Source organism: Carcharodon carcharias, chromosome 2 (genome assembly GCF_017639515.1).
Source record: "Carcharodon carcharias isolate sCarCar2 chromosome 2, sCarCar2.pri, whole genome shotgun sequence".
Lineage (NCBI taxonomy): Eukaryota > Metazoa > Chordata > Chondrichthyes > Lamniformes > Lamnidae > Carcharodon > Carcharodon carcharias.
In genome coordinates, this window is record NC_054468.1 from 107804200 (window position 1) to 107819676 (window position 15477).

Sequence of the window (15477 nt, forward strand, 5' to 3'; positions counted from 1 at the left end):
AAGTACAAACCCACATTCTGCCCTTTCTATGCTGGCCATTGCTGGGGACCATTTTTAAAAGTTTGGTGCCTTTTCAAACAAGATTATAAATATCTGTTCATGCGAACTTGCCATTGTTTTCCGTACATATCTCTTCCTTCTTGCTAATATGTGTCAATAACATCTGCACTGTTCTCATTGGCATGAGTGCATCTCCTGTTGTATTTCTGTTTTGCTCAGTTATGAGAACTGATGTGCTTTTCCAGTTGCCAGAACATATTCAAATTTATATAGAATACAGCCAGTTAATTTCCATTTATTTCCTACATTTAATTTGGAATAGTTAATGCAATAGAATCTTAGTAATTCTTCTACTGTCATCTGCACCCCTACCCCCCCACTTACTGCCTCTGGAAAATCATGTGAAAGGTTAGTAGTGTTGAGAATTGGTTATAGATAGTAGAAGGACAGTGCGGTCAATCAGTGTTATTTTCTTTCCCCCTCCACCCTAAAATATATGTTATGGGTGTTTCCATCAGCAGTCGTTGATTTCACTAGGATATTTCAGTCTATGTGCTGCTGATGAATTGTCTGAGTGCTGATAACTTGTGAGAGTCAAGTGCAGTCTGCAAGCACTCGATGTGAATAGCATATTTGGTTTTTGCAATCCAAAATTGAATCTGATTTATGACATGCTTTCATTTCAATGTAAGCTCGCCAATTAACTACATTTGAAAATTGGTTTTGATTAGTGCAATCAGTAAACACCAAGGCTTTTCCTGATTGTCACACTGATTAGAAGAGTTCTCACTTCAGTTCACAGTGGAAATGTTAACAAACGTCTAAAAATATGGCCTAATAGCATTGAGAAGTGATGAGCTTTTCTCTCTGCAATTTAGTGCTCGATTGTATAAAAGGAAGCGTTTTTTTTTAAACTTGACACTGCTTCTAGGTGGATCAGTGTATTTTCCTGTAATGTACCCTATGCTGCTCAAGTTAAATCAACATTTTTATTTTACAGATTGGTATCTTGATTTCTTTACCCCCATCCTGACAAAATGTGGATAACTGTTCCAAGAATTTTCTAAAGTGATTTTTCACAAGCCCAAAACCTATTCAGTTATGGAAAAACTTGAGTTTAAATCCTCATCTGAAAGTGCGTGAAGCTTGTGCGTGAGCAGAATGATTAACATCATGTAACAAGTTTCTGCAAATAATAATCAATGTTAGAAACTTAGTTCATAATGTTGGCTGCTTTTACAATTTGGAAATTCTATAATGTATTAAAATTGCACAAATGTTCAAAAAGCACATCTGCATTGACTTATTAAATACTGCACTTAATAGGTAAATCATGCAGTTTGTACAATATTACCTTCCCAGAAATAATATTTTTATACGTTTTAACTAGGATCAGCTATATTTGAGTTCTTTATTTGCCAAAGTACAATGTAGTGCAGTGTCAATTACGTTACTGGGAAACCTTTTCTGATGTTGGGGATTGTAACACCATATTACAAGATCTCAATGTATGGTCTTTCCTCGAGTGAGATTTGTATGGTTCTTGTGAGTTTGAGGCAAGCTCATTCCTGTGCAGTGTATCTTTATACTGAATGTGAATCAAAGTACTTCTGGAGGCATATACAGATTGCCAGTAACTTTGCTCAGCGAATCGTTGTTTGCACTTTCACAATGTGATGTGTGGTGGTGGAGCATAGGATGCATCAGAACATCCCCCAAAGCTTAATGAATAATATAGTGCTGCAGGAGATGATACCCGTGTAAATATGCAATTGTTTGAGTTCTCAGTACGAATGAAAAAGGTAGTTTTATATTAGTTTAGAATACAGTCACCACTACTTCCAATCACACTCGTCATGGAAAGTCATCTTCATCAACCATTTGTCATCACCATAGACGTCAATTACAAAGATACTGTTTAAAGCATATCAAGCGCGCCAGCTTTTTCGTGCGGCCTAGTACTTATCGATTCAAACACTCCACTGATTTCAGGCAGAGTGAGGTCTTCAAGCAGATTCAGCCAGCTGTGTGTACTGCAAACAACTGGTTTCCTAATTGTCCACAGTCCAAACAGCTGATGGAAATTTCAGGCACCTTAGTCAGATGTTCCCACTATTAACGACTATGGAAGGCATTCAGAAAGTGGAGACTTTGGGCAGTTTCCACCACGTATCGCAGGAAAATTGCATTAGCACAAATGAACCCACTTCACATGGTTGGGACTTTTTTTAAAGTTAAGATTCCACTTTGAAATTTGTCATGGTTTGAAGTTTCATTTCTCACATGTAACATGCTGGAAATAACCTTTTGAATATAACCATGTAAATTATGATCAGAGACATAAACACCTCGGGAAAAAAAAGAGTTGGGAGTTCTTATTGTCTTTATGCAAAACTAAAGACAGATTCCAGTTACTTTCATTGTCAGTTGTTTCCCCCGGAATCTGTATTTTCAGCTTCCCATTGGTTGAACAGGTTTGGAAATTAGCATGCATCATGAATGCCTGTTCTTGTCAATTAAAAAATTCTAAAAGCTGTAACCGATGCATGCCATGTAGGCAGCTGCAATAGTTTGTCTCAGTTCACAGAAATGGCTCCGGGGGCTTATAGGAACCCGAGGTTCAGGCATCTTGCAGGCTTGCTGTGAATAGCATGGTTACAGGCATTTCCAAAATAGGTGAGTTTAATTTCATTTTGCTAATTTTTTTCGTTCTACCTTTTGGGCCTGTTGCAAATGGTTTTTCCAACAGCATATGCAGAGGTTAGTGGGAAGCAAAGATGGCAGGAAAAATTATTTTTAATTGGTTCATCCTTTACTTTAGTGAAGCTGTTATTGGCTGTCTTTTTGAATTTGAGAATCAATTTTCTTTTCTACTTGTCACTACTTCATTAGTGCAGTCCCTGGTTTAGCTACAATTTGATTCAATTCAGTGAATATAAAAATTCAGCTGGAGCTGCAGATGTGACATTTAAATGCACGTTAGTTGATCTCCCATGGTTTTGCAAAATGGTAAGTTGGCAAATGTGGTTATTTTCTTACGCTCTGCAGTGTTGTATTCCTTCTTTCTCTGCTGTTGAGCTTCTCTTCCCTTAACTTGTTTTGTTTCTCCCTCTGTCATCTGTGTGTCTCATCCTTTTTCTTTCTTTTCAGCCCTGGGATGGTCTAGTAGGGGAAGGATAACTTTAGGCTACATTTGGGCAGGCTGTGGGGAAGATCCCATCCGGTCACTCAATCACTTGTTCTTCTCTTGCCTCTTGCTTCCAGTGTGAATCCTGTATTTTCACCTTCCCATGTTCCAGTCCCCTTCCTGCTGCCTCAAAACTACCTTTGAACCAGCACGTGGTCACTTTTTTTCTTCTTCCCAGTTCTGCTATCAATTACCTCAGCCTTAATATTCCATCTATTCTAATTCAATCCATTCAAGGCTGAGTTGCCAAAGGCACCCTGTCCTCCACCAGTTTCCCCCCGCTTTCATTTTTTTTCCCTTTCACCCCTCTCTTCCAACTCAGATACTTAATGAACATTCTAGCTCGCACTGATTAATTGAGCTTCCACACGGTAACTAATATGCGTTTCATTTGAGGAGACAAATGGAAACCGAAATAGCTGGAAATATTCAGGTCATGCAGCATCTGTGGAGATAGAAACAAATAACATTTTAGGTTGATAGAAAGGGGTCAAACGCGTAACAGGTGGGTCTCATAGATGTAATGGACCCTGAAAAGATGGTAAGGGAAAATGCATGAGAAACTGGAGAGATGATTCAGCATGAGGAGAGAGAGACCCAGGTGGAAGTTTGGCTTGGTGGGTAAGGGAGTGGGGATGGGAAGCAACAGGCAGCTGAATAAATAGTTTCTGTCTTGGCGACATGGGAGACCTTTCACTGCTTGTGAAGTGTGGATAAAGATATTGAAGAAAATAACTGGCACTGGAGGTTGGAAGTTTATTATGGTCGATGTTTTTTAATGCGAATGGAAAATGGCTTCCAGTGGTGTTCCATAGGGCTCCGTGTTGGGTCACTTGCTGTTTGTTGTATGTATTAATGGTTTAAACTTATGTGGGAGGCATGATTGGGAAATTTGCAGATGATGCAATAATTAGCCATGTAGTTGATAGTGAAGAGGATAGCTGTCGACTCCAGAATGATATCAATGATTTGGTTGAGTGTGCGGAAAAGTGGTAAATGGAATTCAGTCTGGAAAAGTGTGAGGTAATGCATATGGGGAGGGCAAACAAAGCTCAATAAGAGGGAAGTTATTAAGAGGGGTTGAGGAAGTGTGAGACCTCGAAGTGCATGTCCACAAGTCCTTGAAGGTGGCAGGACAGGTGGACAAGGTAGTCAAGAAAGCATATGGAATGCTTTCCTCTATTGGGTGAGGTATTGAATACAAAAGCAGGGATGTAATGATGGAACTGTATAAAACGCTCTTTAAGCTACAGCTGGAATTTTGCATACAGTTCTGGTCATCACATTAGAGGAAGGACATAATTGCTCTGCAGAGAGCGCAGAGGAGATTTACAAGAATTTTGCCAGGGCTTGAACATTGCAGCTGTGAGAAGAGATTGGATAGGCTAGGGTTGTTTTCCTTCAAACAGAGGAGGCTAAATCCAGCATCAGTTGCCATTGCCTGACAAGAATTCCAAGCTTCTACTGCCCTTTTGTGTTTCTTAATTTCACTTCTGAAAGGCCTAGCTTTAATTTTTAGACTATGCCCTCTAATTCTAGATTCCTTAGAGTAGAAATAACTTCTCTCCATCTACCCCATTTATGCCCCCTTAATATTTTGAAAAATTTGACCATGTCATTTCTTAACATTCCAAATTCCAGGGAATATCACCCTAGTTTGTGTAATCTCTCCTTGTTATCTCCTTATATTCTATTCCTCTAAATATAACAGCCAGCAATCCAAGAGCCTTTTTGATTATTTTCTGTACCAGTTCCTGAACATTACAATATATATACCTGGAGCCCTAAGTCTCTTTGGGCCTCCTGCTTTTTCTAGCTTTCACTATTTGGAAAGTACCCTGTTACATCATTTTTAGGTCCAAAGTGGAGCCCATTTCTGCCTATATTGAAATCCATTTGCCACAATTTTGCCCATTCACTTAATATTTCTTTGTAATTTTATGCTTCCATCTATATTACTTACAATGCCGCTTCCTTGTATCATCGTCAAATTTGGGTATGTTGATTTCTATTCTGTCATCTAAGTCATGAATAAATATAATGAATAGTTGAGGCTCCAACACACACTGCCTCCAATTGCATTGATTTTCTTTTACGTAAAAAGTGTCTTGTTACATGGTGATACATTAGAGTACCATTGTGCATTGACGGAGTGAATGGTGGGCACTCCCTCTACCCTTTTGCTCAATTCTTTCTGAAATATTGCTGTGATGAATGCTCGGTGAAAGGCATGCATCTCAACGTGGTAGGAAGAGTTGTTGGTCGGCACCATAATGTATCTCCTAGTGAGTAATATGAAGTCTAGGTTTGATGTCAGAGCACCTAACAGGAGAGAATGGGTGAAGGAGAAGCAAGTATTGTAGTATATATGTATCCAAGAGTATATCTAACTGCTTCATCTCTAGTGTTATTAGGTATACACCAGAATCTGATTAATGGCTGATCGATAAAGTATTTATATTTATGACCTAGTCTATTCTAGTATTAGTATATGTTTTCCCTATAAGCTAATTTCTTTTTGTAAGTGCATTGACCATTGACCAACTCCGATAAACCAAATTGGAACCTTTTGTCAAAGTTTTGTGCTTGAGGTGAGGGATGATTGAGGTGGAAGTTTAATATGTGCCATTTTGGAAACCTACAACCAGCACCAAGCATTTTCCCGTTGGCATAGTTATGTGCAGAACAGAAAGAGAGATAAAGTATTTATATTTATGACCTAGTCTATTCTAGTATTAATATATGTTTTCCCTATAAGCTAATTTCTTTTTGTAAGTGCATTGACCATTGACCAGAAACCGAACTGGACTAGCCTTATAAATACAGTGGCTACAAGAGCGGGTCAGAGGCGAGGAATCTTGCACCGAGTAACTCACCTCCTGACTCCCCAAAGCCTGTCGACCATCTACAAGGCACAAGTCAGGAGTGTGATGGAATGCTCTACACTTACCTGGATGAGTCCATCTCCCACAACACTCAAGAAACTTGACACCGTCCTGGACAAAGGAGCCTGATTGATTGACATCACATCCACAAACATTCACTCACTTCACCAGAAACGCAGTGGCAGCAGTGTGTACCATCTACAAGATGCACTGCAGGGATTCACCAAAGCTCCTTAGACAGCACCTTCCAAACCCACAAATACTACTATTAGGACAAGGGCAGCAGAGAGATGGGAACGCCACCACCTGGAAGTTCTCCTCCAACCACACACCATCCTGACTTGGAACTATATCGGCGCTCCTTCACTGTCACTGGGTCAAAATCCTAAAACTCCTTTCCTTACAGCACTGTGGGTGTACCTACAGCACATGGACTGCAGCGGTTCAGGAAGGCAGCTCACCATCACCTTCTCAAGGGCAACTAGGGATGGGCAATAAATGCTGGCCCAATGAATTTTTTTAAAAAATTGTAAATGACAAGGCTGCTTAACCACTGAACAAACTTGAGACAATTTGCTCTGAGTGTAATCCCATTTAGTTAAACCTTTTGCTGCTTTTCATTGTTAGCAAGTCAAACAAAAATTGAATGAAAAACTAAATATGCCTGAACCATAAGGGTAATAAACTAATCCAAAGCACAATAAACTCAGATAAACCAAATTGGAACCTTTTGTCAAAGTTTTGTGCTTGAGGTGAGGGATGATTGAGGTGGAAGTTTAATATGTGCCTTTTTGGAAACCTACAACCAGCACCAAGCATTTTCCAGTTGGCATAGTTATGTGCAGAACAGAAAGAGAGCTTCAAGAGCATCCTCATTATAGCCTTGGTTCAAACATGAACAAAAGAGCTGAAATCAGAAGGGGAAGTGGGAGTGACTGCCCTTGACATCAAGAGAGCTTTTGACCAAGTGTGGCATCAAGGATCCCTGGCAAAAACTGAAGTCATTGGGAATCAGTGGGAAAATGCCACTGGTTGGAGACATAACTAGCACAAAGAAAGATGGTTGTGGCTGTTGGAGGTCAATGATCTCAGTCCCATGACATCATTGCAGGGGTTCCTCAGGGTATTGTCCTATGCCAAACCATCTCCAGTTGCTTTGTCAGTGACCTTACCACCATCATAAGGTCAGAAGTGAGGATATGTGCTGATGATTGCACAATGTTCAGTACCATTGGCAACTCCTCAGATACTCAAGCAGTTGGTGCCAATATGCAGTAGGACCTGGAAAACATTCAGTCTTGGGCTGATAAGTGGCAAGTAACATCTGCGACCCACAAGTGTCAGGCAATGACCATCCCCATAAAACATTTTATATAGAACCACACATAGCAAAGATATCATGTTTTAATGCCTTTGTGCATCTAGAAGTTTATCAAAGCAACACCGTTTTAAACAAGTTTTTGCAGCTAATGGAAAGGTAATTGAAGGCAGTAAAATGCATGAATTTTCTATTCAATACATGGGATTTCATGAAAACTTATAAAAAGTGAAGCTTAGTTGTGATGTTCCATATAAAGACTGAACAGATTTATGTTGTCTATTTTGTTTTCACTAAATCCCAATGTTATAAGTGTTCTAATGCAAAAAAGAAAAGAATTTCTTTATCATAATTCTACTAATATAGTTGTATTATCTACAGGTTTGAGACCCCAAGATTCATGGCGAGGTCCACAACCGCTTTTTCAGCAGCTTATACCTCAGAGGTAAGAATAATCATATAATTTTACTGCTATTGTTTATTTAATCTATCTAGAAAACCAATGTAATGAATGTAGTATAATGAGTTTGCTTTTATTTACTTTATTGTCCTGGCCAATATCGCACAACCGCCACCAAAAAGAGATTAACAAGTCATTTTTCTCATTGCTGTTTATGGAACCCTGCTGTGCACAGTTAGCTGCTGTGTTTGCCTGCATTACGTTACTTAAAAAGTACTTCATTAAGTGTAAATGCTGATGATGCAAAAAGCATTATATAAATGCAGATTTGTTTCCTTCATCAATTTGTTTTTTTTTTCTAATACCCTATACAGGTTTTATCTAATTTTTGATCTTGTGTTTAGATGGGGCATGTGAGACCTGATATGAGTACATTATGGTAGTTAATTTCTAGTTTGTATGGATAGTTGTGTTATCAGCAACAAGTGAAATTATTCTGTTGAGTGCAGTCTTATTCGGTGGAAAAGCTGTTGTACTTTTATGGAGGAAGGCTGGGATTTTTTTCATTTTTGTAATTTTCAACTGTTGTGGTATACAAATTGTGCCATACTTGTTCAAGCAGGGCTTTCTTTGAAGTGGTGTTTCATTTACATGAGCGTACATGTTTTTTAAAAAAGCATATATATTTTGCTGATGTATTTCGCAGATGAGTTTTTCGGAGCCTTATCTGAAAAGATGGATCCTGTTCAGGGTATCCTGAATTCGTTGGTTCTCAAATTGCAATATAGCTAGAGGAACTGATGTTTGGCTTGCTGTGTTATGAATTATAGCCGCTAAAGCTATGCTTTACTCTAGCTAAACTCTATGCTTTTTGTTCTTAAATCCTTTAAAGTGGGGCATTTGAGCATACCTAATGAATCAGCATGCTGTTAATGATCTCGGCCACTTGAGTACTACTGTTTGCGTTGGCATATGTTGCCAGGAATTGAGAAAAAACTGGCAGGACTCTTGCTTCCAATGGGCATCTGGAGACCCCTATATCACGTGTGGTTGAGTGGATGCTGACAATGGTGCCCCTCTGATCTTATATCCTTTTGAGGCCTCTGGCTGAGTAGTGACCACTTGGATGAGGTGCTGGAGAGCAGTGGGTGCCTTGTACCACTGTACACTCGTTAGGGAATAGAAAATTAGATACTCATGTAGGCTTGCCATTCAGGGCAACAAATGACGATAAGAGGCATGGCTTACTATCAACCAGTTAAATTCCCAAACAATTTATGTTAACTTTCAACTAGGCTTCAGTGGAAGTTGTTTATATGCAAAATATATATGCATATATGAGAGCTTTCAGTTAATTTCATAATAAATTATGAAAATTGGAATAAGGCTACATGTGTACAACTTCAAACCTAATTAGGGACATTGGAACAAGAAGTCAGCGATTTAGCCCCTTGAGCCTGTTCCACCATTTAGTGAGATCATGATTGACCTGCGACCTAACTCCATATCCTGCCTTTGCCTCATATCCCTCACTACCTTTGGGTAACAAATTAATCAATCTCATTTAAAATTAACAATTGATCTAGCATTAATTGCCATTTACAGATGGGAGTTCCCAACTTCTACCACTCTTTGTGTATTTAAGTATTTCTTAGTTGCACCCCTTAAAGATCTGGCTTTAATTTGTAGACTATGCCCCCAGTCCTAGATTTCCCCAATTAGTAGAAATATTTCATTTCTCTCTTACCTACCTACCTGTTCCCATTGAAAACGTTGATCAAATCACCTCATAACATTCTAAATTCCTGACGAAAGAGACATGCTGTTGAAGCCTTTCGACTTGCACTCGTCAGGATGGAATCGTAAGAACACCAAATCTCAAAAGGAACAACAATTTATACTGCATGAAAAGAGGTGCTGATTGGTTTGCAAGTAGACTTTAATTTGTAGAGGCGTTGCCTTGGAGAATGCACCAGGGAGCAGTTAACTGCCAAGCTTTTGTTTAAATTCAAACTAGGGAAGTCGGCTTTGGCCAAGGCATTGCCATGGGGAATGAACCAGAGAATGGCTGTCTCCAAGCTTTTGTTTAGTTGAAAAAGGCGCAATGTATGGACATTTTTTTGTTTACAAAAGACAGAGCCCTGTGCTTGAATATATATATATATATATATATATATAGCTTCTAGCATGTGTAAGCGAGCCATGCTGCGAGCCCAATTCATAATCTCAAATTAGTTATTAATGCTATTCCTAGCATAGTTGAGATTGTTTAGTAAGTGCTGTCCAATTGCGGATCTAATGTTGGACGCTATGTTCTGGTTTTACAAGCACAGGCTGGCTGAGTACAGCCAGTACTCTGCATGTTGCGAGCAGCCAAAGGGACATGCTGTTTGGTATGATCCACCAGTCGTTGGGACGTAACGGCTTACATATCTGGCATCACACCAGCACTGAAATTCGTATGCCACCTTACTAATTTGTGTGGCAAGCAGACCATTTTTTTGCCTTGACGACAGTTTCCTGTTAGTGGAGAATACCACTTGTGTTGCTATTGCATAATAGCAGTGTGAAACAGCTAACTTCATCTGCTGCTCAATTTTTTGAGACACCTTATCCTTGCAATCTGAGGTATTCTTAACACTTTTTTCAGGAGCGAAAGGATCTGCCTATGGACCTTTGTGAGTTTGCGAGATATGCAGCGAGCAATGAGCTGAATGGGGGTAGCCATCATCCTGCAGGATAGCTTTGATGCACCCTATTTCAGCATCAAGCCTGCATGATGATCAAATGGCTCGGGACCTATTTACGAGGTTGCTGATGAGGCCAATCTGATGGGGTGTGGAACAGTAGGAATCCCAATGTGTATACTGACCAGTTAAGATGGACTTTCTGTAGACAGTAGTAGAGAACCTATTGGCAGATTTCTCAACCAGCACATCAAGGAAAGGGAGCTTGTTTGACTGCTCAGTAAATGCGTCAGTAAGGCATGTAAGGAAAGTCTTACATACAGCTGCAGATTCAAACATATCATCTACATATGAGAAATGCACAAGGGGTAGGAGGTTAGGGAACCTATCCTTGAAATGCGCTTCTCGTGGAAACTGACCAAGACGTTAGCGAGAGCTAGGCCTACAGGGGATCCCATAGTAAACACATCTATTTAGGAATGCATGGTGCCATTAAAGCTGAACTCATCTGCATGAATTGCTGAGTTCATAAGTTAAATAAATTATGCAAGTAATTAGGACAACTAATAGAATGTTATCATTGTGAGGGGAATTGAATATAAAAGTAGGGAGGTTATGCTTCAATTGTACAGGGCACCAGTGAGACCCCATCTGGAGTACTGTGTAGATCTGTATTGGTCACCTTATTTAAGGAAGGATGTAAATGTGTTAGAAGCAGTTCAGAGAAGGTTTACTGGACTAATACCTGGAATGGGTGGGTTGTCTTATGAGAAAAGGTTGGATAGGCTAGGCTTGTATCTGCTGGAGTTTAGAAGAGTAAGAGGCAACTTGATTGAAACATATAGGATCCTGAGGAGTCTTGACAGCATGGATGTTTCCTCTTGTGGGGGAATCTAGAACTAGGGGTCACCCATTTAAAACTGATGACGTGAAATTTTTTCATGCAGAGGGTTGAAAGTCTTTAGAACTCTCTTCCTGAAAAGGTGGTGGAAGCAGTGTCCTTGAATATTTTTAAGGTAGAGGTGAATAGATTGTTGGTAAGCAAGGGGGTGATAGGTTATCAGAGGTAGGTGGGATGCAGATTTGAGGTTACTGTCAAACCAGCCATGATCTTACTAAATGGCGGAGCAGGATTGAGAGGCTGAATGGCTTACTCCTACTCCTTCATGTGTAATAAATACAGATTCAGACAATGGGGTCACGTATGGATCACCATGGTAGTGATGTGGTGCATATGCTTACAGCTTCTTTGTGCAGTACATTAGTGAATAGGCAAGCAGTGTCAAACAAGCACAAGGCCATGGCTTTGCTATCGATATGTAAGTCCAGTATGGCCTTTGGAAAGGTGAAGGAATCCTTTAGTGTGTACGTGGAAAACTTTCTCAGAACTGGTTGCAGCAAATTGCACAACCATTTGGCCAATTCAGGTTGTGCACAACCAGTCATAGATAAGATGGTGCATAAAAAGACATCACTTTTTTGTCTGTTCCGATGATGCTACATTCAAAAACAGTTCCTCTGACATGTCCTCCTTCTTCCTTAACCGAGGTTTTCCACCCACGGTTGTTGACAGGGCCCTCAACCGTGTCCGGCCCATCTCCCGCGCATCCGCCCTCATGCCTTCTCCTCCCTCCCAGAAACATGATAGGGTCCCCCTTGTCCTCACTTATCACCCCACCAGCCTCCGCATTCAAAGGATCATCCTCCGCCATTTCTGCCAACTCCAGCATGATGCCACCACCAAACACATCTTCCCTTCACCCCCCTTATCGGCATTCCGTAGGGATCGCTCCCTCCGGGACACCCTGGTCCACTCCTCCATCACCCCCTACTCCTCAACCCCCTTCTATGGCACCACCCCATGCCCACGCAAAAGATGCAACACCTGCCCCTTCACTTCCTCTCTCCTCACCGTCCAAGGACCCAAACACTCCTTTCAAGTGAAGCAGCATTTCACTTGCATTTCCCCCAACTTAGTCTACTGCATTCGTTGCTCCCAATGTGGTCTCCTCTACATTGCCGAGACCAAACGTAAACTGGGCGACCGCTTTGCAGAACACCTGCGGTCTGTCCGCAAGAATGACCCAAACCTCCCTGTCGCTTGCCATTTTAACACTCCACCCTGCTCTCTTGCCCACATGTCTGTCCTTGGCTTGCTGCATTGTTCCAGTGAAGCCCAACGCAAACTGGAGGAACAACACCTCATCTTCCGACTAGGCACTTTACAGCCATCCGGACTGAATATTGAATTCAACAACTTTAGGTCGTGAGCTCCCTTCCCCCATCCCCACCCCCTTTCTGTTTCCCCCTTCCCTTTTTTTTCCAATAAATTATAAAGATTTTCCTTTTCCCACCTATTTCCATTATAAAAAAATAATAAAAAAAAACCCCACTAGAGCTATACCTTGAGTGCCCTACCATCCATTCTTAATTAGCACATTCGTTTAGATAATATCACCAACTTTAACTTTAACACCTATGTGTTCTATTGTACTATTGTCGTTGACATCTTTTGATGATCTGCTTCTATCACTGCTTGTTTGTCCCTACAACCACACCACCACCCCCCCACCTCTCTGTCTCTCTATCTCTCCGCCCCCCACACACACACTTTAAACCAGCTTATATTTCAACTCTTTCTTGGACTCGAACTCAAGTTCTGTCGAAGGGTCATGAGGACTCGAAACGTCAACTCTTTTCTTCTCCGCCGATGCTGCCAGACCTGCTGAGTTTTTCCAGGTAATTCTGTTTTTGTTTTTTCACTTTTTTGTGTCTTGGGCCACAGTAGACACAGTGGACCATGAGATGAATCATGAATTTAGTGTGCTTGGAACACAAGATGTTGTTCACAAGTGCATTCCTTGTAAGTTTTTTGTAAATGATTTTCTAGGGACCTTTGTTTTGTTTCTCTTCCTGCCACAATGTGTTTACATCAATTATCTATAGAAGGAAAGGATGAAGAAACAGTTGTGCATTATAATGAAAGATCTTTCGACTGATGCTGATAGTAGATAGCATGCTGGCCCGTTACTTGAATTATTTCCTTCTCCTCTAAACTCTTGGTGAACTACCTTGGCGCTGGTATCACCCATGGTCCTAAACACTTTTTTAGGTGGAGACCAAGACTGAATAGTTTGTTTGTAGCTGGAACCAGTATTCACATAGGGATAATCTATAGCTCTCCATAGCTTTTAAAAGAGCTCTGATTCACAACTCAACTCCTTGGGTGCCATGCTTTGTATGTGATGGGATTAACAAAACTGCAGATAGTTGTTGAAGCACAATACTTTTGAGTTCTTGTAAATAAGAGAGAGAAACTGAGACTAGATGAAAAGTTTGGAGCTTGCCTTGAGCAAATAAATGAGGTTGGCATTCTTTTGGGTCCATTGCGGAGAGGCAGTGGCGTAATGGTATTGTTGCTGGACTGGTAATCCAGAGACTCAGGATAAAGCTCCAGGGACCGGAGTTTGAATCCCACCATGGCAGATGGTGGAATTTGAATTCAATATACTTTTTAAAATCTGGAATTAAATGATAACCACGAAACCATTGTCGATTGTTATAAAAACCCATCTGGTTCACTAATGTCCTTTAGGGAAAGAAACCTGTCGTCCTTACCTGGTCTGGCCTATATGTGACACCAGACCCACAGCAATGTGGTTGACTCTTAAATGCCCTTTGAAATGGCCTAGCAAGCCACTTAGTTGTAACAAACTGCTACAAAGACACAAAAAAGGAATGAAACCGGATGGACCACCCAGCGTCGACCTAGGCACCGGCACCGACAACGATAGTCGCAGCACTGTTGACCCTGCAAAGTTGTCCTTACTAACATCTGGGGGCTAATGCCAAAATTGGGAGAGCTGTTTCACAGACTAGTCAAGCCTGATATAATCATATCTTACAGATGTCCCAGACTCCACCATCACCATCCCTGGATATGTCCTGTCCCACCGGCAGGACAGACCCAGCAGAGGTGGTCGCACAGTGGTTTACAGTCAGGACGGAGTTTCCTTGGGAGTCCTCAACGTTGACTCCGGACCCCATGAAGCCTCATGGTATCAGGTCAAACAGGGCAAGGAAAGCTCCTGCTGATTACCACCTACTGCCCTCCTTCAGCTGATGAATCAGTGCTCCCCCATGTTGAACATCACTGAGGGTGGCAAGGGCACAGAATGTACTCTGGGTGAGGGACTTCAATGTCCATCACCAAGAGTGGCTTGGTAGCACCACTACTGACCGAACCCTAAATGACATAGCTGCTAGACTGAGTCTGCAGCAGGTGGTGAGGGAACCAACAAGAGGGAAAAACATACCTGAACTCATCCTCACCAACCTGCCTGCCACAGATGCTTCTGTCCATGACAATATTAGTATGAATGACCACCGCACAATCCTTGTGGAGACGAAGCCCCATCTTCACATGGAGGATACCCCCCATCGTGTTGTGTGTCGCTGCCACCATGCTAAATGGGTTAGATTTTGGAACAGATCTAGCAACTCAAGACTGGACATCCATGAGATGCTGTGAGCCATCAGCAGCAATAGAATTGTACTAGAACACAATCTCTAACCTCATGGCATAAACCATTACCATCAAGCCAGGGGATCAACCCTGATTCAATGAAGAGTGCACGAGGGCATGCCAGGAGCAGCACCAGGCATACCTAAAAATGAGGTGTCAACCTGGTGAAGTTAAAACACGGCTACTTCAGTGCCAAACACCATAAGCAGTAAGTGATAGATAGAGCTAAGCGATCCCACAATCAACGGATCAGATCTAAGCTCTGTAGTCCTGCCACATCCAGTCGTGAACGGTGGTGGGCGATTAAACAACTCACTAGAGTAGGAGGTTCCACAAATATTCCCTTCCTCAATAATGGAGGAGCCCAGCACAGCAGTGCAAAAGATAAGACTGAAGCATTCGCAACAATCTTCAGCCAGAAGTGTCGAGTGGATGATCCATCTCAGCCTTCTCCGGAGGTCCCCAGCATCACAGA

General features: G+C 41.3%; 1 protein-coding gene across 1 annotated transcript in view; it reads left to right on the forward strand.

The window, feature by feature from the left end:
* The window catches only part of xrn2 (5'-3' exoribonuclease 2), an 89531-nt gene that overhangs the window by 63815 nt on the left and 10239 nt on the right, over positions 1-15477 (forward strand). Inside the window, exon 28 of the mRNA XM_041213455.1 lies at positions 7772-7835. Coding sequence (XP_041069389.1) covers positions 7772-7835 — 64 coding nt within the window. The remainder of the gene's footprint in view (positions 1-7771; positions 7836-15477) is intronic.